Raw genomic sequence first — 22409 nt, forward strand, 5'->3', positions numbered from 1 at the left:
AACCAGGCAGAAGTCAGACTAAAACAGCCAAAACAACTCGAATGTGTCTCAACCAATACTACTCCCCCACGGGCTGTGGGCAGAATCTCCATTTATAAACCCCTGGTGGCTTCCCAGCTTCACACGCCGGAGAAGGTGGAGGCAGGGTCACCCTGCGTGACATGGGAAGCAGCACGCAGGTGGCCGGCACGGCCCGGGTGTCCAGTCCCAGCCTAACACCCGCTGGACGCCCGCAATTGTCTCTAAAATGGCGTAGAAGCAGGAACAGTGGCGGCAGCGGCAATATCTCGCTTTTCTTACTTTCTAGGGCAAGCAAGTAAACATCCTTCTGCATCAAGGGTCTCCCTCGCCCCTGAGGGGCAGAATGCACCCCCTGTTCTGCTAGTGAGGAGCTGAGCCACACACCAGAGAGCAGGCAGAGCCAGGGCCCCACTCCGGTCTGTGCCTGTTGTCCCCATGTTTCCATCCGAGCAGCCGCGGCGGCCAGGGCGAAGCCAAACTTGCTGGGCCTGGCAGGCCTGGCTCGTTAGGCCTCTGCTCAGCACCCGAGCCAGGGCGGCATTTCCCCAGGTGTGCTTCTTGCCTTTCACAATGTTGCCCACGGGGACAACCCAGGTCACAGAGGGGCAATTGTGAAGGCCCACGAATTCCTAGCAATCCCACCCCCACAGGGCAAAACCCCAAATGCCTCCTGCTCACGCGGCTCCATCATGGCAGCAACACCTGCATGAGGGGCTCTGATCCCAGCACCACAGTGGACGCGACAGTCCTGCGAGGCCAGGGTACGGATGAGGAAGCAGGCTCTGAGGTCCCAGGAAGCTGGTCAGTCAGTCCGCCGAGCGTGACCACGGGGACCCCGACCTTCTGATCGGGCAGGGCCGACCCCACTGGAACTTCTCTGGGGCTGTTCCCAAGTAAGCAGACGTCGCTGTGAACCAGCAGGTCAGGCCAGGAAACATGGGGAGTTAGGCAAAGTGAGGGCACTGGTGTCTTATTTTTTCAGTCGTTTGTGCTGAGCGTAAGGTAAGAAAAAGAAAGGTGGGCTCTCTGGCCCACAAATGTCAGCGAGATCCAAGCAGCCGCTGTCTTCCTCCAGGTGCTGCGGGCGGCTGCACCGTCTCTGTCTCGCAGCCGCCTGTCCTCGAAGTGGACGACGCGCAAGGGGCGGTGACCGTGCCCTGCTCCTTCTCCACGGTGGGCTGCCCCCCCGAGCCCCTCAGCAGCCTGTGGTTCCGCTATGGGGCTCACCGGACGGAGACGCTCTGCGTGGACGGGTGCACAAGTGAGGCCGACAAGTTTACAGTGAGGAAGGCCCTGGCAGAGAACCAGGTCTCCCTCACAGTCAACCGGCTGACGCCCAATGACAGTGCCATCTACATCTGTGGACTCGCCTCGCCCAGCTCAGAGGACCCAAGGGCCAAGGAGGCCGGAGCGGGGACCGTGCTGGTGGTGGTGAGAGGTCAGTGCTCACAGCTGTGCTCCAGCACACCGCACGCTGCGTGGCCTTTAAACACACTGCCCACCTTACACTCGGAGCGCACCACAGCTCTGCCGACTTAGTTCCCTGGCCAGGGAAGGCCAGGCCCGTGCACAGGCCAGCACACGGTTTGGTTAGAAAACCCCTGGGAGCCCCTCTCCAGCCTCCACAGTCGGGGGTATGTCGGCACCCCGCCCTCTCCCCACGCCCAGATGTCACTAGTGAGGGTGGCCTTTCTTGTGTGGTGGTGAGTGGTGGAGCGTCCCATGCCATGCTAACCACCCCTTTCTCAGGAACTGGCCCGGTATCACAACATCTAGAACAGTGGTTCTCAACCTGTGGGTCGCGACCCCTTTGGCGGTCGAACGACCCTTTCACAGGGGTCGTCTAAGACCATCCTGCACATCAGACATTTACATTACGATTCATAACAGTAGCGACATTACAGTTATGAAGTAGCAACGAAAATAATTTTATGGTTGGGTCACAACATGAGGAACTGTATTTAAAGGGCCAGGAGGTTGAGAACCACTGATCTAGAACAAAGCACTGCAGGGGCGCATAAGTGATTGATAAATTGGACCCAGAAAAAATATGCATTATGGAGAATAAATACAAATTTGGGGAGAAGCCAAAGGGTGTCCCTGACCCCGCCATTCTGTGTGCACAGAAGAGGAAGGGGCTAGCGAGGCTCTGGCTCTTGACATTTGTTAAAACCCACGACAATTTCCTCATTCAAGTGAGGACACTGACCCTAGCCAAGTCCTATATTTAAGAAATTAAATTTTTAAACTCAGGGATAAAGCTTCACATGATGGGAAAAGAAAGAGAGGGGCAGTAACTCCCAGACTCCATCTCTTCCCTTAAAAATGACTCCAGTACGATGGGCGCCGAGAGCATGGAAACATGGACTCGGTGTGCACCAACCACCGTGCACTTGCACAGGACTCGGCAGGCCCGCTCCCCTCTGCATCCTGCTGTTCATTACTGGGGTGTCCTCATGGGCTCTGGGTATCCCACTGCCACCTAACCTTACTTCACTCTCACCTGTAAGATAAATTGTAAATGAATTAATGTGCAAAGAGCACTTTTATTGGTGCCTAGCTTATAGCAAGTCCTCAATAAATGTTAGCTACAGACATGAGAACACACGACTCGAGATTCATACAGCTCACTGCATTGGTCCTCTGTAAAAACAGCAGCCATAGAAAAATGCAAGCTTGTATGGAGAGAAATTCTCGTTTTAGGAGCAGAAATGAAAGTATTGCTAATACAGACATGGAAAATTCCTGCCTTCTCCATAGAACTCCTAATTTAGCACTTGAAACATTTTTTAAAAGTTTTCCCACTATGGTTAATTTGTTAGTTTCAGAACAAAAATATACATTGTATAAACTGAGTTCACAGGATAAGCATCTACAGGTATGTAATTGAAAAGTACAGGTTATTCAGATAATGATTACAAATCAAACTGTATTTTGCACTTCAAATAATCAAGTACTTGAAGGCAGCATATGACCCCGCCCCTACCGAGAGCCCAGCACACTTCCTGCAAGCAGGGAGCATTCAGAATGTGAAAATGGGCTTAATAATTCTCCTTCCAAGACTTCATGAGCAAGAAGGGGCATGGAACAGCAGCTGCCGTTTAGGAGTGTCACGCGCACTGCGGCCGCACGCCAGGCCGGCGGGCCTTCCCAGATGGCGCTGGTCAGCTAGCGTTCTCAACAGCTCGAGGCCGCAGCGCTGACAAGCACAGGGACACATCTCCACCCACAGACAGATCCCAGACTCTGTTCGCCGTCTCCACCAAGAGCAGCCTTCCATGCCCTTGAACTAACTGTCTTGAAATATCTAACTTTAAGTAACGCTTTATATAAAAAGTGATTCTTACCTTTGTGGCAATTAATTGGATTTTAAAACTTCTTAGTTTTAAAAACAAGTAACATTTTCGGCATAATCCATTTAAAAAACTGATGAACTGGCTTTCACTATAGCATATACTTGAATGTCTTTAAAATCAAGAGACCATAAATACATTTTTATGAATTGCCAAGCGGAGTGTGTGTTTTGCCTCTAAAATGTAGCTTCAGTGGAGCCTTACATGTGTACTCACAGCAGTAAGTTCCACTGACTGGCTGTCCCTGTTCTGCAATTAACCAGGAGCGCGAGGCCCAGGCAAGGGCCTGCGGGGGCTCCTGGCGGCTCTGCTGGCTCTGCTCTCCGTCTACGTGGTCGTGGTGCTCGGGATCTTCGTCATCCTCGCCAGGGTAAGTCCAATTGCCTTGCACTGGACCCCAATGCCTTGACTCTCATCACAAGGAAATGACTCCCACCCCTCCACGCGGAGCCTCAGAACAGCTCCCCACGTGACCGGCTCCCTGAGTGGCGGCAGGAAGCACCGCCTGCCGGGGAGTCGGAGAAGCAAGCACATTTTCATCCCAGTAATCGTCACTGACCAGAGGACCCAATGTTTTCTCTTTAAAACCTATACTACTGGAATAAGGACCCTTTTTCAAAACCACCTTATATGCTATTTGTCTGCTGGGGGCGGGGGGAGTTAAGAATGAGCAAAAAGGGTCTGGCCAGTGTGGCTCAGCAGTTAAGCGTTGGCCAGTGAGCCAGGAGGTCGGGACACATGACCGGGTGCGATACCCAGTGGGGGTACGGGAGGCAGCCGATCAGTGATTCTCTCATCATTGATGTTTCTATCTTTCCCTCTCCCTTCCTCTCTGAAATCAATAAAAATATTTTTTTTTTAAAAAAAGGAATGAGCAAAAAAGAGTTAACAAAAAGATCAGGAGCTGCCCTAAAATATTTTTAAAAGGCCTAAAGTTTTTGAGAAAGAGTACCTATCTCCTGGCTGCTCATATACTGCTATACGAGGGGGTCTATGTATGTGATATCAGGGTTGCTATAAATAGAACAATCAATATCAGTCTGAGTTATTTTATTAATATATAAAAGCATCTCAGAAACGGCATGAAAATGATTAACTTTTACTGTATAGCCTTAAATATTGTTAGTTCAGTATTATGGAGGTGTCAGCCGCAATTGTTTTGAGTACATAAAATATCTCTTAAAATTCTCCTTTTCTTTTTGACAGTCAAAATTTAACACTCTAAGAAACAAAGAAAAAGAAGATTCACAAAAGGTACAGACCAATGCTTGTAAAATATCTTTTACGTTGTGGCGGGTTGTAACTATTCCAAATCTGAAACAGTTTAAGAGACACAGAGAGCATCATGGTAACTTTCAACCATAGCTACTGTCTCCTATTGTTGAGAAACTCAATGATAATCTCAAATGATAAACTGGGATTTAAACTTGATAGTTCTCAGCCATAAATTCAACTTAATATACTAAAAATATCAGAGTTAATGGTAGGATTAGGTATGCTGGGGGGGGTGAGGGAGTGCAACATCCAGCACTTCTGGTCCTAAGACAGAGGCACTTTTTTCTCATTGTATTTACAGAAAAAGAGTGCCAGGCGTATTTTTCGGGAAATTGCTCAAGAACTTTATAATAAGAGACATGTGGGAACAAGTCACCAACCTGTAAGTATAAAGTATGAAAAAGATGTCATGCCATTATACAGCATGTCTGACTAAACACTAAGCTGCCAATAAGCCATCGATAATCACGGCTTCCTGTGGAGGAGTCCAATAGAGGGCTTTCGCGCGCAGCGAGTTCTCATTTAGAGCCGTCTGGGTAAAGGCACCCCAAAGGCATCTGACACAGAGAGAGCCGGCAGGCACCGCAGTGACATGGACTCTGAGAAGCACAGTGGCTACTGGCAATGCTTTCAGTGTGGACGAGGGTGCTGGGGTCTGAGGCTCCTTCATATAATATGCAGGAGACACCGCACTGATGCTGCACACACTTGTGGACCGCGCTATATAGTAAACATTATCTGTTGCTAATAAGGCAGAAAGAAATTCACAGCTGGAAAGACACAGCTAATAGGAATAAAAGCTGAAGTGTCTTCAGGCTCCGGGGCTGGAGTGGCAGGAAGAATGCTGACACCTCGGCCAGTGTCTCGCCAAAGCCCTGTGTGAACAGGTTTCCCAACAAGACGCTGGTTCACAGCCAGCAAAGCGATACATTGGGGTCTTGACTTATGAGTGTCCCGACTAACGAGTTTTTTTGAGATACCAGCTGTCTCTCGGCCGATTTTTTGCATTGAGTTGACAGAGTAATTTGAGTTAACGAGCTCCTTAACGAGCTCGGTCTCAGAATGAATTAAACTCATAAGTCAAGGCCACTGTACTCAGATCCCATGACACATGACCGGATGTTCAGATTTGAGTTTAAATTATACAGAATACTGAACGTATGTACTACGAAGGGCATTTTCCTCCTAAACAGCAGCTAGAGGGCAAATGGAACAGGTTTTTGAAAGAGGTGTGTTTTTAAAAAATCAACTTTTAAAAGGAGTTTTCATGCAGGAGAGAATATCGTCTAAGGAATCATTTCATTCTTTGGTATATATGCAGATACACAGAGAAGTGGTGTGCCGCCCGAGATGCCGCTCTGAACAATGTTAATGCTCACACTCTTCTCAGTGAGGCTGGCATCTTCTCCAGCAAAGGGGCAAGGTGGCCTGCAGATAGGCCTGGGCATCGGAATTGCAACATGCTTAAGCCAGGGCTTTGGCAATGGCATCTGAACAAGAAAAGGAACTTTCAGTTCCCACAACTTTGCTAAATACTTGACCTTTCAAAATACTGGAAGGACACTCAGGACCCAGAATGCACGATGGCATTATATGCTGTGTTCAATGTGGCATCAGTGATTACGTAACCTTAAATATGGCTTATTGACTATTGCAGGAGAAAGACAACACTTATGAAAACCGGACAGCACTGGACAACTATGAAAGACCATAGAAACTAATCTTCAAGTAAGTCACTGAAAATTCAGGAGTTATGGTAGTTTTAATGGACATATACCCATCAGGGCTTTAAAAACATAAACAAAGATAAATGGAAAAGACAACTGGGCACAAGTAAGGGTGCTGGAGTACAAGAAACTACAACTACAATAACTACCAAACACTCAAACTCAATGAAACTGCACATACTTCCCTAACTCGCTAGAAGAATTCTACACTCATGTGGTCAAGATCAACACCCTGGTCAGGCCTGATGGAGAGAAGGCATATGTTCGACTGGCTCCTGACTATGATGTTTTGGATGTTGCCAACAAAATTGGGATCATCTAAACTGAGTCCAGCTGCCTAATTCTAAGTCTAAAAATTTTACTCTGTATAAATAAATAAATAGAATTCTAAGCATTCTAACATTTTCCAGAAAGCTCGTTTTTACACCATGCATTCTATATTTGCCTCATTCAACATGAGGTGTGTGATGACCATTACCCTGAAGAAGATCTAAAGTCATACCATATGCCTCAGTCTTGAGTGGAGGAACAGTCTATGGGTTGTACAAGTGGTAGGCCAATGAGATTAAGCTGGAGGGAGGGAGGGACGGAGGGAGGGACGGAGGGAAATCTGAGCTGGAGAAAAATCATCTCACAAAGTACCTTGGAGCAAAACTCATCTCCTTTCCTGCTGCCTAGGGCATTGCATAGTACCCATCCTCGGCCAGGTATGCAAAATGCTGCAACAAAGAGTGAGACTAGCACAGAACAGAGTAAGAACACAGTAGCTAAAATATAGACAATCCAAAGCAGAAGGTTGAACAGAGAAAACCTCAGAGCAGATCACCATAGCCAACTCTGCATGTCCACGTTGTGCCAAGAAAACAGGTTATGGATTGTTCTTTGAAGGCTACTTCAGTGCAAAAAAATTTATTTAAAGTGCCTTCAAGTGTACACTCACTACTAAATATGAGTTACAGCCTATTGCTTTTACTTCATTAAAGTGTTTCTTTTAAAATGGCATTAAATAAGTGTACTCTTATTTTTAAAACCCAGATAGAGTTTTTAAATATTTTAAGATCCCTTTGAAAACGTTTTGCACTATGGATGATGTAAATCCATAATCTTCAATCTTTCTAGTTACACATGCCAGAAAAAATGGAAAGAGGGGAGCATGTAAACACATTTTATTTGTGTGTATACATATGTTGTGTATGTATGTTTTATTAAGTGCAGTGTATGTGTGAGCATGTATGTGTGTATCTTAGACATCAAAATAGAAATTAAACAATTGGCATAAAAAGCAATATACAGTTGACCCTTAAACAGTGCAGGGGTTAGGGACACCAACTTCTCCCCCTGAGCAGTCAAAAATACACTTATAACTTTTGATTCCCCAAAACTTAACTACTAATAGCCTACTGTTGACCGAAAGCCTTGCCAATAACATAAACAGCCAACACATATTTTGTATGATATACACACACACACACATATATATATATATTTACTACGTTCTTACAATAAAGTAAGCTAGATAAAATGTTATTAAGAGTGCCTGGTATATGTATAATGTGCATTCTTTTTTAAAAATATATATTTTTCCTGATTTCAGAGAGGAAGGGAGAGGGAGAGATAGATAGAGACATCAATGATGAGAGAATCATCGATCGGCTGCCTCCTACACAACCCACACTGGGGATCGATTCCCGGGCAAGTACCCCGACCGGGAATTGAACTGTGACCTCCTGGTTCACAGGTCGATGCTCAACCACTGAGCCCCGCCAGCCGGGCTGATGTGTATTCCTTTATTCATTCGTCTAGCCAACAATACTTACTGAGCACTTTACGAGTGCAAGTCGAAGGCCTCTGCGTACTGCCCTGGGTCCTGCCGAGCGTGCCCTTCCCAGCCCCGGTCCATGCTCTCCTGCTTCTTCTCATCCTGTTCCCTCTGCCAAGCAAAACGCTTCACAGAAACCACACGGCTCCAGTGTCACCTCCCACGGAAACCCACAGCACCTTGTCATATTTCCTATCAGACTACCCTCCACTGTCTATTTACATCTGCCTTCAATGCTATTCTGTGAGTGTTTTAAGGCTAGAAGCATGTTTTTCATTATATCTTTGTAGTTCCACTGTCCAGGCAATGCCTGGTATGTAGTAGGCTCTCAGATGTCATTATATGAATGCAACTGAACAATGTCTCTATAGAAAAATACTTTTTCTGCACTTCAACTGAGCTATGACGCACATTCACTGCTTAGCCATCGACCCTCACACCCCTCCATAAAGACTGCTTGTTGAATCCCTACTATTAACATTCCTACTATCTGAGCACCCAGAATAGGCACTGGAAAGGATTACACTACAGCTTTCCATTTAGATTAAGTTTCCCATGACAATGAAAACAGAATAATACTGAAAGAACTAAAGAGGGAAACAGACTGAGCCATGGTTCTAGTGTCTACACACCCTACAGGGCACTTAAACCACATACGGAAAGCTGGTGGTGGGTTTTCAGAATGAGCCCACTCCCCCTGCTGTGTAAGAGGAGAACTGCACCTCCGGCCAATAGGCATGCACTTGAGTCTCTGTGGAGCAAGTCACATAAACCCATGCCAAGTGCAACCTTTGAGCTGAAATCAGAAAGCAGAATAAAGACATCAGGTTATGATCATTATTGTTAAAGGCGCTTGACAGGCAGATCTAAAGGACACTGACAAATATTTCAAATGGAAGAACTGTGAACATATATGATCAATAAAGCCACAAATAAAAATGAAGTAACAATAGGATGGGATAACATAAATCTGGCGTGGCAAATGCCAGTGCTAAAATGGACACGGTTGGGCACTACCCTATACATCAGATGATTTAATCCTCACAACATACCTCCAGGTAAGTATTAGCCCATTTGACAGATGAGAGGCCCAGGCAGTAAGGGCTACCCACGTTTCTAACATAGGCTGGCCCTCAAAGCCCAAGTTCTTCCCAGGAAACAACCTATCAGTCTTGCTTGTTCTATTTAGACAGATGGGAGCTTTCAGACGAAATGTGTCTACTTTAACTAGAACAATCAGCATGGAAAAAAGTGAGAAAGCTGCCAAAGGCTACCTTTCGAAAAGCACAGGCCTCGCTGCTGTCACCGGAGACACTACTGAACTTCCCAAGAACAGATAACCATGTGCCACTTAAACTGTCCGAGAGCATAAAAACCTTCCAAATCAGTTTTTACAAAGCCAGCAGAACACTGACACCAAAACATGACACAGATAACATCCACCAAATAAACACAGGCCAAACATCATTCACCAGCATTAACGCTCATATTTTACTTAGAATTTTAAAAAAACAATCCAGTGATGCGCAAGATGATCCAGTCTAAACCCAGAACTGCAAGGCTGGATATATATAAGAAAAGTGCTTTTAGTTTATGAATTCAAAGGAGAAAAGGCAGGATAACCACACCTCCATCAATGTTGAAAACACCAGTGAAATATTCAATAGTGATTCCCGATTTTTTAAACTCTTAATAAAACAGGACTTAAAAAATATGTAGCTCAAGGCAAACAACAGCAACCTCAAGGCAAAAGATAGTATCATATTTAAAGTAGAAACATTTCATTAAAGTCAAAATCAAGACAAAAATGTCCACTGGTGCTCAGTGAAGTGGACAGATGCTGTATGATCTCATTCATGCATGGGAACTAAATGAGCCAAACTCCTAGACCAGAGAGGACAACAGTTGGCAGGGGCTGGGGTGTGAGAAAAGTGGGGAGATGCTAGTCAAACTGCCAGGTGATGACTAGGTCTTGGAGATCTGGTGTACAGTAAGTGACTATCTATACTAATAAAAGCCTAGGTCGTGATGTCGTCACAAGATGGCTGCCACAAGATGGCCACCACAAAGATGGCCGCATGCACAGAAAGGCGGGGCCGGGCGGCTGCTCCGCACGGTAAGGCCCATGGCTCCACCTGGCACAGAGCTGGCACAGAGGAGGCCAGTCAAGGCATCTCGGCCGCCTCATGCGGTGAGGCGGTCCCAGCAGCGGCAGGGGAGGGCAGTTGGGGGCATCGGCTGGCAGGGAGGGCAGTTGGGGGCCATCGGGCCGGCAGAGGAGGGCAGTTGGGGGCCATCGGGCCGGCAGAGGAGGGCAGTTGGGGGCCATCGGGCCGGCAGGGGAGGGCAGTTGGGGGCCATCGGGCCGGCAGAGGAGGGCAGTTGGGGGCCATCGGGCCGGCAGGGGAGGGCAGTTGGGGGCGATCAGGCCAGCAGGGGAGCGATTAGAGGGTGATCAGGCTGGCAGGCAGAAGCAGTTAGGGGTAATCAGGCAGGCAGGCAGGAGAGCAGTTAGGAGCCAGTGGTCCCAGACTGTGAGAGGGATCAGGCCTAAACCGGCAGTCAGACATCCCCCGAGGGGTCCCAGATTGGAGAGGGTGCAGGCTGGGCTGAGGGACACCCCTCCCCATGCATGAATTTCGTGCACCAGGCCTCTAGTCTATATATATAAAAGCCAAGCGACTGGAACAACCGGAGCAACCAGTCACTATGACGTGCACTGCGGCTGGCCAACCAGCCCGATATGGGCCCCAATCGGCGCCCCCACCCCACAGCCAGCCCGGCCCCCAATCGGCCCCCAAAACCCCAATCAAGGGCAGGGCCGGCCAGCCAACCACCTGCGGCCTCTCCCCCCAGCCGGCCCAGCCTGATGGGCCCCCATCGGGGCCGGCCGGCTGGGCCCCACCCGTGCACAAATTTGTGCACTAGGCCTCTAGTAGTTAATAATACTGCATAGTATATATGAGACTTGCTAAGAGAGTGGGTCCTAAGTGTTCTTATTCACACATACGAAATGTAACTATATGAGGAGGTGGATAATCACTTACACAATATACATATATTAAATCATTACATTGTGTACCTTATATATAATTTTTAAACTTTATTTTTATTGTTGAAACTATTACAAATGTCCTCATTTCCCTCCACCTTTGCCCACCTCCACCCAGCCCTCACCCGCCCTCCCTCTGGCCATCACCACACTGTTGTCTGTGAAATATATACAATTTTTATTTGTCAACTATACCTCAATAAAGCTGGAGAAAGTTTAAAAATAAAAAATATGATAGAAGAAAAATTCCTATTTAAAATATCACACACACACACACACACACACACACACAGATTAGAAAACTTTGTATTACTACAGAACATAAAGAACTGACCAGCCCTGGCCGGTTTGGCTTGTTTTGGTCCTTACTGGAAACCGCCCTCTTGTCCAATGTGACTTCCTCTCAACATTTAGTGTCGGAAGCACAAGGAAGTAAAAGTCATGGTCAAACTGGTATTTCTTCCCCTGTGCTTCCACCGCCCCTATGCCAGGAAGTTGCACTCAAGTTCTGTCAAGTGGTTGCCCAACAGGACCCAGGAAGCCAGGCTTACACCTGATGACCGTGACTGGGGCAGAGTCACCCCGAGGACACTCACTGTACAGCATACGTGTATGATACAGGGGCACTCACGCCTACAGCGGCTTTTTCTTTACCATGACAAATGGTTCAACAACAGGTATGTAAAAATAAACATGGGGGAGGGAACATCTGTCTGTTCTCTTTCCCACCCTCCATTTTGTCTATCATCAACACAAATCTAAAACCATTTGGTAAATGTTAAGACAAGCATTAAATATGAACAGTCGAACCTGAAGGGGGAAATAATCTTTAAAATGTCTGCAAGCTCTTAGAGGTTTTAACCCGGCTGAGCTAGGCAGTAAAATTTTTTTTAAAAAAACCTAAAGATTTAAAAATATTAACATGTATTACTTATATAATAAACTAGAGGCCCGGTGCATGAATTCGTGCACGGGTGGGGTCCTCGGCCTGGCCAGCTATCAGGGCCGGCTGGCCGGGGGAGGGACCACGGGAGGTTGGCCGGCCGCGGGAGGTTGACTGTGGGAGCGCACTGACCACCAGGGGGCAGCTCCTGCCTGAGAGTCTGCCCCCTGGTGGTCCGTGCACGTCATATTGACCGGTCTACGGGTCGTTTGGTCAACCAGTCATAAAGGTCACTTAGGCCAGTATACAGATAATTTTATATTACTGTACATTAACTTACAAAAATGCAAAAGAGAGTCTTAAAGTCATAACTTTCAACATGACCTGAAACGCAAACCACGCTAGCTGAAACTGAGTCAGTGTGAACTGCAGCCACTAGCCACAGCGCATCTGAACGAACAGAACCAAACCACTTCTTCTCATCTACTCTCCCTTCAACAGTGCTGAAGAGCAGACCACACAATGGAAAAACCAAACGTTACACAAAGGAATGATATAAGCTGGAACACAAAAAGGGAAAAACAGGTGACAGCATTTATCATTTTTAGAGTCTAGGACAAGAAATTTAAAATACAAAATAGCTACAACATTCTGCAAGTATATACGGGTAGATTCAAAGGCATGCTTTATAGCTTGACTCAGCTTATAAGCTACTATATGGTGCAAGCTCCATTTAAAAGCAGAAAATAGGGGCCCACAGTAGGCTTCCTCTCTGGAGTGGGGAGACCTGACTGAGCACTAATTATTACCACTGCAAAGGGACTAGAGTTCTATGACGGCCACATCAATCCCTGGCCGGTGGTTAGATCACCGGCCCCATGCACCAAAGGGTCATGGGTTCAATTCCCAGTCAAGGGCATGTACTTGGGTTGTAGGTTCGACACCTGGCCCCGGCTGGGGCACATGCAGGAGGCAACCGGTCAATGATCTTTCTCCCATAGATGTTTCTCTCCCCCGCTCCCGACTCCCTCCCTTCCACTCTCTCTAAAAATCAATGGGAAAAAATATTCTCGAGTGAGGATTAACAACAAAACAAAAAATCCACATCGAGATGAACATTCACCAAGGAGGTATTTCCCAGGCCATTCCGAGAAACAGAATCACAAGCACCAATAACCACCTATGCTGGGGAAGAACGGCCTGACCACACTCACCGTTTTCCACATAGGGATGGAAGGGCAAGACCAGGGCAAGGATGACCCTGCCTCTAGTTGGCTCCAAGACACTTCTGATATCTTTTAACAAAGTCAGGGGCTGATCACAGCGGTCCAGCAAATTCAAGCAGCTGATGACATCATACTGGAACCCTGTATTCTGCCATTCATTTATACCGAGCACTCTGGAAAAATCAGAAAGAACTGGATTGATACAAAACTCCCTTACAGACACCTTTAAAAATAACTGAGATGCCAGTAAAGGCTCTAACTTTGTCTTCTAATTCAAAGTGAATTCAAAATCTTCATTTATAACCTATATTTGCAGAAATAAAAGGGCCAGGGCAAGAGAAAAATAGCTACCATATTTTTTTTAATTTAGCATTTCACCTATTTCCAAATCTCAAAACATATAAAATTTTCTTTTCAAGAGCTAATCATATATTTAATAAGTATGACAACATGATGATAAAAATGATTATAAAACTAAAGCACCAAATCCTTGAACATCAGTTAATGAAGAAAGAGTCCTACTTTCTACATTCACAGGTATTTAATCATAAAATACATATTTATGGTTTCTATTCCTAGTGTCCCTCCTATTTAAAAAAAAAAAGAAATGTTTTTTATTGTTGCTAGTATTACAGATGTCTCCCATTCCCCCCTTATCCCTTCGTCCCAGTTACTACCCCCACCCAGGTCTTCACCCCCTCCTAATTTTAAGAAAGGCTGGGGGTGGTACAGATAATTCCCATTTTCAAACTATGACCTATTGAGCATATCTGTTCCCAGAAGAGAGATATACGTCATACTTTAAGATTTTCACGTCTAAATACCTTTACAGAAGAGAAAGCACAGGACACCCCATTAAAGCCGTGACTCACGCAGAGCACAGTCCACACACTACCACAGCCCTCAATCTCTCCCTCTCCCCTGTCCTCTTTTTCTCAAACAACACTCCTAGTGCTTTACAATGTTTATCCATCGAAAGGGGGAGATCTTATATCAAGAGTCTTTTTCAGCCACACCATCACGGCATTTTATATCTTCTTCACTCCTACTTGGTTATAGCAATCAGAATGTGGTAGGCGCTGCCTGTTAGAACAGACAGGAAAAGGATCCCCAGCCCTCGCCAGGTGGCTCAGTTGGTTGGAGCGTCGTCCCATACACCAAAGGTTGCAGGTTCAACTCCCGGTCAGGGCACATACATAGGTCCAATCCCCTGTTGGAGCATGTGCGGGAGGCAACCAATCGATGTTTCTCTCTCAGTCTTTCTCTAAGGATCAATGAACATGGCCACGGGTGAGGATTTAAGAAAAAGGAGTCTGGTGAACAAGTCTTTCATAATGCTGAGCAGATATAGCAGAGATAACCTAGAAAATTCTAAACATATCTTGAGGGCTGCTTGGCGAAAACTCACTTTGCTTCCCACACTCACTTTCAAAACACAGATTTTTTTAAAAGTGGACAGAGAGTCAGATTAGGAATTCAGCATGACTTAAGCTACTGTTATAACAAAGGTCAGACACTTGAAATGGTAAATTAATTTCTAACTGAAGGAATATGGTTTAATTAATAGACCCAGGAGGATTTATCAGAGACAAATAGCTGGAGCTAAGGGAGGTCTTACAAGTCAGTCCTGTGACATCCCTACCGCTTTTTAAACACTGAGGATGACAAGGCCTTGGATGCTGGAGCTGGGAGGAAGGTCAATCTCCCTGACCTCTAATTCAACTTCTAAGGCCCAGTTGTGCCGGATCATACACACACGTGCTCCATCCTTCCATGAAAAATCCCATTAGATATCTGTTTGCAGTAACTTCCCTTCCACCCTTTCCTACGTGGTCTCCTAGGCTAAATATCTCTGTGTTTGCCAGTATTCTAGGAGCTGTTTTGTCCTGCTCCAGGAGCTACGCTGACACACTGTATAAGCAGAAACTTAGGTGGATAGAAAAGTGAGTATGTAATTCTTTCTCCTTTCTAAGGCGAAGCCCAGCTTCTCTTAGGTTCCCCCCACTTCCCACCTCCCCATTCTAAACTCAGCCCCCTTTTCTCCCACTCAACAGAACCCATACTGAGCAAAGAAGAGCCTTCTTCCTAAGTCTCTCAAGCAATGGATGGTCTCAAAACCAAGATTTGACACTTCATACTCATTAGGATGGCTATGGAAGGAAGGAAGGAAGGAAGGAAGGAAGGAAGGAAGGAAGGAAGGAAGGAAGGAAGGAAGGAAGGAAGGGGAGAAGTAAGGGAAGAAGGGAAGGAAGGAAGGAAGGAAGGGAGGGAGGGAGGGACGGAGGGAGGGAGGGAAAGGAAGGGAGGGAGGGAAAGGAAAGGAGGAAGGGAAAGAAAGAAAATAAGTATTGGCGAAGATGTAGAGAAACTGAAACTCTTGTACACTGCTATAAAATGGTGTAGCTGCTATGGGAAAAATTTCCTTAGAAAGTTAAACAGCAGCCGGTGTTGCTCAGTGGTTGAGCATTGACCGATGAACCAGGAGATCACGGTTCGATTCCTAGTCAGGGCACATGCTGAGGTTGCAGGCTCAATCCCAGGTTGGTTGGGGCGCATGCAGGAGGCAACCGATCGATGTTTCTCTCTTACATGGATGTTTCTCTCTCTCTCTCTCTCTCTCTCTCTCTCTCCCTCCCTCCCTCCCTCCCTCTCCCTCTTCCTTCCTCTCTGTAAAAATCAGTAAAAACATGTCTTTCTTAAAAAAGTTAAACACAGAATTACCATATGACCCAACAATTCCACTGGGTATATACACAAAAGAAGTGAAAGCAGGGACTCTAACAGGTATGTGTACACCCAGGTTCACAGCAGCATTACTCACAACAGCTAAAAGGTAGGAACAGCCCAAGTGGCCATGACAGATGAAGGGATGCAAAAGGAGAGATTTCTGACACCCGCTACAACATGGATGAACTCTGAAGGTACTATTTTAAGTGAAATAAGCCAGTCACAAAAGAACAAATACGGTAGGATTCCTTTTATTTGAGGTACCTAGAATAGTCAAACTTCTAGAGACAGAAAGTAGAATAGTGGCTGCCAAGGGATGGGGAGAAGGAGTGTTTAATGGGCATGAGCCAGCTTGAGAAAATGAAAAGGCTCTGGATGGTTACACAACAATGTGAATGTGCGTAACACCACTGAACTATACACTTAGGAATGAATAGAACAGTAAATTCTACGTTATATATTTTTACAATAAATTTTTTTTTCACTAAAATATTTCAGAATGCCAGATTCTAACCAGGGAATGAGCCCCTACATCTGATCTCTCTCCAGAATGGCTCCCACCTGCTCTCTCCCGCCCAGTAGTCCCAACTCTGCCAAGGAAAGAGGACTTCTCTCTCAAGTCCACTTCACTGTAATGTGGAAAGCTGTTCTTTTTAGTTCTTAATCATGGAAAATTGTTTCTGATTCATATCCTTTAAATAATATGCTGTCAAGAAGAAATACACCTAAAATCAAGAAAACTAGCCCAAATCATGTCTAAAAGTTATACCTGTATTTCTTCTTCTGAAGCTGCCATATCATCGTTTCAGACAGCTCAGTGGCATAAATTTCTTCAAAATGCGGGCTCATGATTTTTGTGACTTCTCCATCTCCAGCACCTAAGTCGAGAAGTCTATGGGTTTTCCAGTCAGGGTTAATTCTAAGCAGTCTCTGAAACTGATCTGGGGAAAACACAAACATTGAGCCTCTTCCGAGCAACCTGGAAAAGAAAGGACAACATGGAAGAGTCAACACAGGTAAGCACTGCCCATACACATACACACACAGAGCGGCTGTGGAGACTCAGCACCAACAGCTCTTTGAACTTACAAAATGTTTAGTTTTATATGATTATGTGATTAAAATATATATAATATTTTATATGATTTATATCATGGTCAAAAAACAATGTTAGTAAAATAAGGAAATACCTCCAGGTAGCATCATTTGTCTTTGAGGTTGCAAATAACAACCCAAAAGGAGTGGGACATGGAGAGGAATAAAAGATGAAAGGGAGGCCCTAGCTGGTTTGGCTCAGTGGATAGTGTCCGCCTGCAGACTAAAGGGTCCCAGGTTCGATTCCGGTCAAGGGCACATGCCTGGGTTGCAGGCTCGATCCCCAGTAGGGGGCATGCAAGAGGCAGCCAATCAATGATTCTCACATCATTGATGTTTTATCTCTCTCCCTCTCGCTTCCTCTCTAAAATCAATAAAAATATCTTTAAAAAAAAAAGATGGAAACGGAAAAGAATGAGAGGGGAAGGAAAGAGAAGGAAAAAATGACTAAGAAAAGATGAATGTGAAAAATTTATGTCAAAATAGGAAGGAGATGGAAGGAGTAACCATACACATGTTTATCAGGTTAAAAAGATGGCAGACCAACAGAAACAGGCCACAGCACTAGCCAACAATACGAAGCAGAAACACCAAATATGAAAAAGAAGCCTTTATGAAACTAAAATAGTAAGAAAAAATAGTTGTAGTATGATTTAAGACAAAAGAGAAAAAGAGTGGTCCTTGTGATATCAGTTAATTTGCATTAAGAAAGTAGATTCATACTCGTGTCAATTTATATACAATTGGTGGGGCCTATTATTTCTAAGGATCCTAAAGAAACACTCAAAATCACAGGAATGCCTTTGGAAAACAGACTGAGGCGTTAAGGGGAAACAACAAATCCTGGAAAGAAGGCACAGCTCACGCCAAGCCTCCAGAAGCTTCGTGGAAATAACAACTCCAATCAGAACTGGTTTTCTGGCTCTCAAATCATGGCTGGTCTAGCGCAGGGACCTCACACGTTACATGAAGTGGAACCCATAGACAGTGCACAACGATCCGGGAGCCAGCTGGAGTGCGATCTGGGCACCCCAAGGGCCTTTCTGTACAGTCAACAGCTCCGGAGCCACTTCCGCCTCGGCCCTGGGAGCCAGTCTGAAAGCCACCGGGCTAAGAGACAGCAGGAACTCTGCCCTGCACTGGCACTTTCTGGAAATGCCATGAGGCACAATACATTTGTTATACAGGGACTGGAAAGATGCGGGCAACTTGGTGCTCCTGCTAAGACCCGTTTCAGGAAAAAATATTAGCTGTGGAGTGCATATAACAAACTCCCCCTCCCATTTTCCTACTGAGGCCATAGGAGAGTTTAACCAAATCTAATATTGTTTGACCAATAAATCTCCCGCCCCACAGAAATGTTAAAAAATGAGGTGGGGGGTCAGAGAGGAAAGATGATGCGGCTCACAAAAACTGCTGACTAGAGAAAACAGTATCCTGGAAAGACACGTTTTTAAATTTAAAGTTTAATTTTATTTTTCCATTGATTTTGAGAGTGAGAGAAAGAGATGTAAGAGAGAAACATTGATCAGTTGCCTCCTCTAGATGACCGGACCAGGGAATCAAACCCACAAATTAGGAATGTGCCCTGTCCGGGAATAGAACCTTTTGGTGTATGGGACAATACTCCCAACCAAATGAGCCACCCAGCCGGGGCAAGACAAGTTGTTTTTACTATTTCTTCTTTCTTTCTTTTTTCTTAATCTTTATTACTGAAAGTATTACATAGGTCCCTTTTTTCCCCGTTAACCTCTCCCAGCCCACTCCTGTCCGCCCCCAAACCATCACTATCCCATTATCTGTGTCCACAGGTTAAGCATATATGCATACAAGTTCACTGGTTGATCTCTTCCCAACCACCCTCCCCTACCATCCCTCTGAGGTTCAACAGTCTGTTCATGCTTCTATGTCTCTGGATCTATTTTTGTTCATCAGCTTATTTGGTTCATTAGATTCCACATATGAGTGAGGTCATGTGATACTTATCTTTCTCTGACTGGTTTATTTCACTTAGCATAATGCTCTCCAGGTCAATCCATGCTGTTGCAAATGGTAAGAGTTCTTTCTTTTTTACAGCAGCATAGTATTCCATTGTGTAGATGTGCCACAGTTTTTTAATCCACTCATCTGCTGATGGGCACTTAGGCTGTTTCCAAATCTTAGCTATTGTAAATTGTGCTGCTATGAACATAGGGGTGCATATGTCCTTTCTGATTGGTGTTTCAGGTTTCTTAGGATATATTACCGGAATTGGGATTACTGGATCAAATGGGGGTTCCACTTTTAATTTTTTGAGGAAACGCCATACTGTTTTCCGTAATGGCTGCACCAGTCTACATTCCCACCAGCAGTGCACTAGGGTTCCCTTTTATCCACAACCTCGCCAATACTTGTAGTTTGTTGATGGTAACCATTCTCACAAGTGTTAGGTGATATCTCATTGTCATTTTGATTTGCATCTCTGAGATGATTAGTGACTTGGAGCATTTTTTCATATGTCTCTTGGCTTTCTGCATTCCACTTTGAAGAAGTATCTATTTAGGTCCTTTGCCCATTTTTTAATTGGATTGTTTATCTTCCTTTTGTTCAGTGGTATGAGTTCCCTATATATTTTGGAGATTAACTCCTTATCGGATGTATCATTGGCTAATATGTTCTCCCATGTAGTGGCCTCTCTTGTTATTTTTTTGATGAGTTCTTTTGCTGTGCAGAAGCTTGTTATTTCGATGTAGTCCCATTTGTTTATTTTCTCCTTAGTTTCCATTGTCCTAGGAGGAGTATCGGTAAACATATTGCTATGAGAAATGTCTGAGATTTTGGTGCCTATGGTTTCTTCTAGGACTTTTATGGTTTCATATCTTACATGTAAGTCTTTTATTCATTTTGAGTTTATTTTTGTGTAGGGTGTAAGTTGGTGGTCTAGTTTCATTTTTTTGCATGGACCTGTCCAATTTTCCCAACTCCATTTAGTGAAGAGACTGTCTCTGCATCATTGTATGCTCATGCCTCCTTTGTCAAATATTAATAGAGCACAGTGTCTTGGATCAATTTCTGGGTTCTCTGTTCTGTTCCATTGATCTATCTGGCTGTTCTTGTGCCAGTACCAGGCTATTTTGAGCACAGTAGCTTTGTAGTATAACTTGATATCTGATATTGTGATTCCTGCAACTTTGTTCTTCTTTCTCAAGATTCTTGCAGCTATTCGGGGTCTTCTTGAGTTCCATATAAATTTTTGGAGTGTTTGTTGTAGGTCTGTGAAATATGCCATTGGTATTTTAATGGGGACTGAATTGAGTCTGTAGATTGCTTTGGGTAGTATGGACATTTTAATGATGTTGATTCTACCAATCCATGAACATGGTATTTTCTTCCACTTGTTTGTATCTTCCTCCATCTCTTTTTTTAACATCTTGTAGTTTTCAGAGTACAGGTCTTATACCTCCTTGGTTAAGTTTATTCCTAAGTATTGAATTTTTTTGTTGCAATGGTAAAGGAGATTATTTTCTTAGTTTCTCTTTCTGAGAGTTCATTATTGGTATATAAAAATGTTATGGATTCTGGGGTGTTAATTTTGTATCCTGCTACATTTCTGAATTCATCTATTCAATCTAGCAGTTTTTTGATGGAGTCTTTAGGGTTTTCTACGTACAATATCATGTCATCTGCGAATAATGAGAGTTTTACTTCCTTCTTTCCAATTTGAATGTCTTTTATTTCTTCTTTTAAGACAAGTTGTTTTTCTACCCTGTCTTCTAAATCACTGATCCTATCCTCAGCTTCCCCCAATCTGCTGTGTATCCTTCCAATGTGTTCTTTACTTGTGCTGTGTCATTCTTTATTTCCGTTTTTATAGTTACTACTAGAGGCCCGGTGCACAAAAATTTGTGCACTGGGGGGGGGGGGAGGGTGGTCCCTCAGCCCAGCCTGTGCCCTCTCGCAGTCTGGGACCCTTCCGGAGATGACCACCTGCTGGCTTAGGTCTGCTCCCTGGGGGATTGGGCCTAAGCTGGCAGTCAGACATCCCTCTGGCAGCCCGGCAGCCCTCGGGGGATGTCCACTTGCCAACGGGGAGCAGACCTAAGCTGCAGTCGGACATCCTTAGCGCTGCTGAGGAGGTGGGAGAGGCTCCCACCACCACCGCTGTACTGGCAGCCATCAGCCTGGATTGTGGCTGAGCAGAGCTCCTCCATGTGGGAGCTCACAGACCACCAGAGGGCAGCTCTTGCATTGAGCGTCTGCCTCCTGGTGGTCAGGGTGTGTCATAGTGACCAGTCATTCCCAGTCTTTCTGCTGTTAGGGTCAGTTTGCATATTACCCTTTTACTATATAGGATAGAGGCCTGGTGCACAGGTGGGGGTCAGCTGGTTTGCCCTGAATGGTGTCCCGGATCAGGGTGGAGGTCCCCACTGGGGTGCCTGGCCAGCCTGGATGAGGGGCTGATGGCTGTTTTCAGGCTGCCTGCACCCCCTTCAGGGTGGGGGTCCCCACTGGGTGCCTGGCCAGCCTGGATGAGGGGCTGAGGGCTGTTTTCAGGCAGGCCAAGCCTGCAACTGAAGCTCCCAGTCTCTCCTTTTTTTCTTTTCTTTTTTTTTATTCTGGGATTTATTTACCTTCTGTAATTGAAACTTTGTTGCGGCTCCAGCTCCAAGGCCGGCTGGCTGAAAGCAGGTTTCTGGGGTTTGTTTAGCTTCTATAATTGCAACATTGTTGCATAGACTGGAGCTCAGAGCCCGGCTGCGGCAGGCGGGGAACCTTGGCTTCCTCCATCACTGGAGCAACCAAGCCTCCTGTTCGCTTCAGCTGCCTGGCTGCCGGCCGCCATCTTTGTTGGCAGTTAATTTGCATATCACCCTGATTAGCCAATGGGAAGCGTAGCGGAGGTATGGTTAATTACCATGTTTGTCTATTATTAGACAGGATATCTTTTTCTCATACTGTTGAGCATCTTTACCATCATTATCTGAACTCTACTAGTATATAGATAAATTTCTTATCTCCATTTCATTTATCTCTTCTTCTGAAGAATTCTCTGTTCTCTCATTTGGGGGTTGTTGTTTTGTCTCCTCATTTTGGCTGCCTGTTTGGGTTTGTGACTATGTATTAGGTAGATCTGCCACGCCTCTCAATCTTTAGTGCAGGATAGTGTCAAATGCTGTTTCTGACTAATTAGATCAGACAAAGACTCAAATCCTCCAGAGATCGCCTCTGCCTGCAGACTGATTGGATTCAGT

At 45.3% G+C, this 22409-nt stretch overlaps 2 protein-coding genes across 3 annotated transcripts in view; one reads left to right on the forward strand and one right to left on the reverse strand.

Annotated features, from left to right (window-relative positions):
* Window positions 1-6776, forward strand: part of IGSF6 (immunoglobulin superfamily member 6) — a 9390-nt gene extending 2614 nt beyond the window's left edge. Inside the window, exons 2-6 of the mRNA XM_006105307.3 lie at window positions 1097-1459; window positions 3638-3744; window positions 4581-4628; window positions 4951-5031; window positions 6307-6776. Of these exons, the coding sequence (XP_006105369.1) occupies window positions 1097-1459; window positions 3638-3744; window positions 4581-4628; window positions 4951-5031; window positions 6307-6363 (656 nt within the window). The 3' untranslated portion in view covers window positions 6364-6776. The remainder of the gene's footprint in view (window positions 1-1096; window positions 1460-3637; window positions 3745-4580; window positions 4629-4950; window positions 5032-6306) is intronic.
* METTL9 (methyltransferase like 9) overlaps window positions 1-22409 on the reverse strand; it is a 51112-nt gene that overhangs the window by 6462 nt on the left and 22241 nt on the right. For both annotated transcript variants that reach the window (XM_014447510.2, XM_014447509.2), the window contains exons 3-4: window positions 16853-17062; window positions 13345-13529 (exon numbers count right to left, since the gene is read on the reverse strand). In XM_014447510.2, coding sequence (XP_014302996.1) covers window positions 13345-13529; window positions 16853-17062 — 395 coding nt within the window. The remainder of the gene's footprint in view (window positions 1-13344; window positions 13530-16852; window positions 17063-22409) is intronic.

The sequence above is a fragment of the Myotis lucifugus genome, unplaced genomic scaffold, assembly GCF_000147115.1.
Source record: "Myotis lucifugus unplaced genomic scaffold, Myoluc2.0 scaffold_669, whole genome shotgun sequence".
Taxonomy (NCBI): domain Eukaryota; kingdom Metazoa; phylum Chordata; class Mammalia; order Chiroptera; family Vespertilionidae; genus Myotis; species Myotis lucifugus.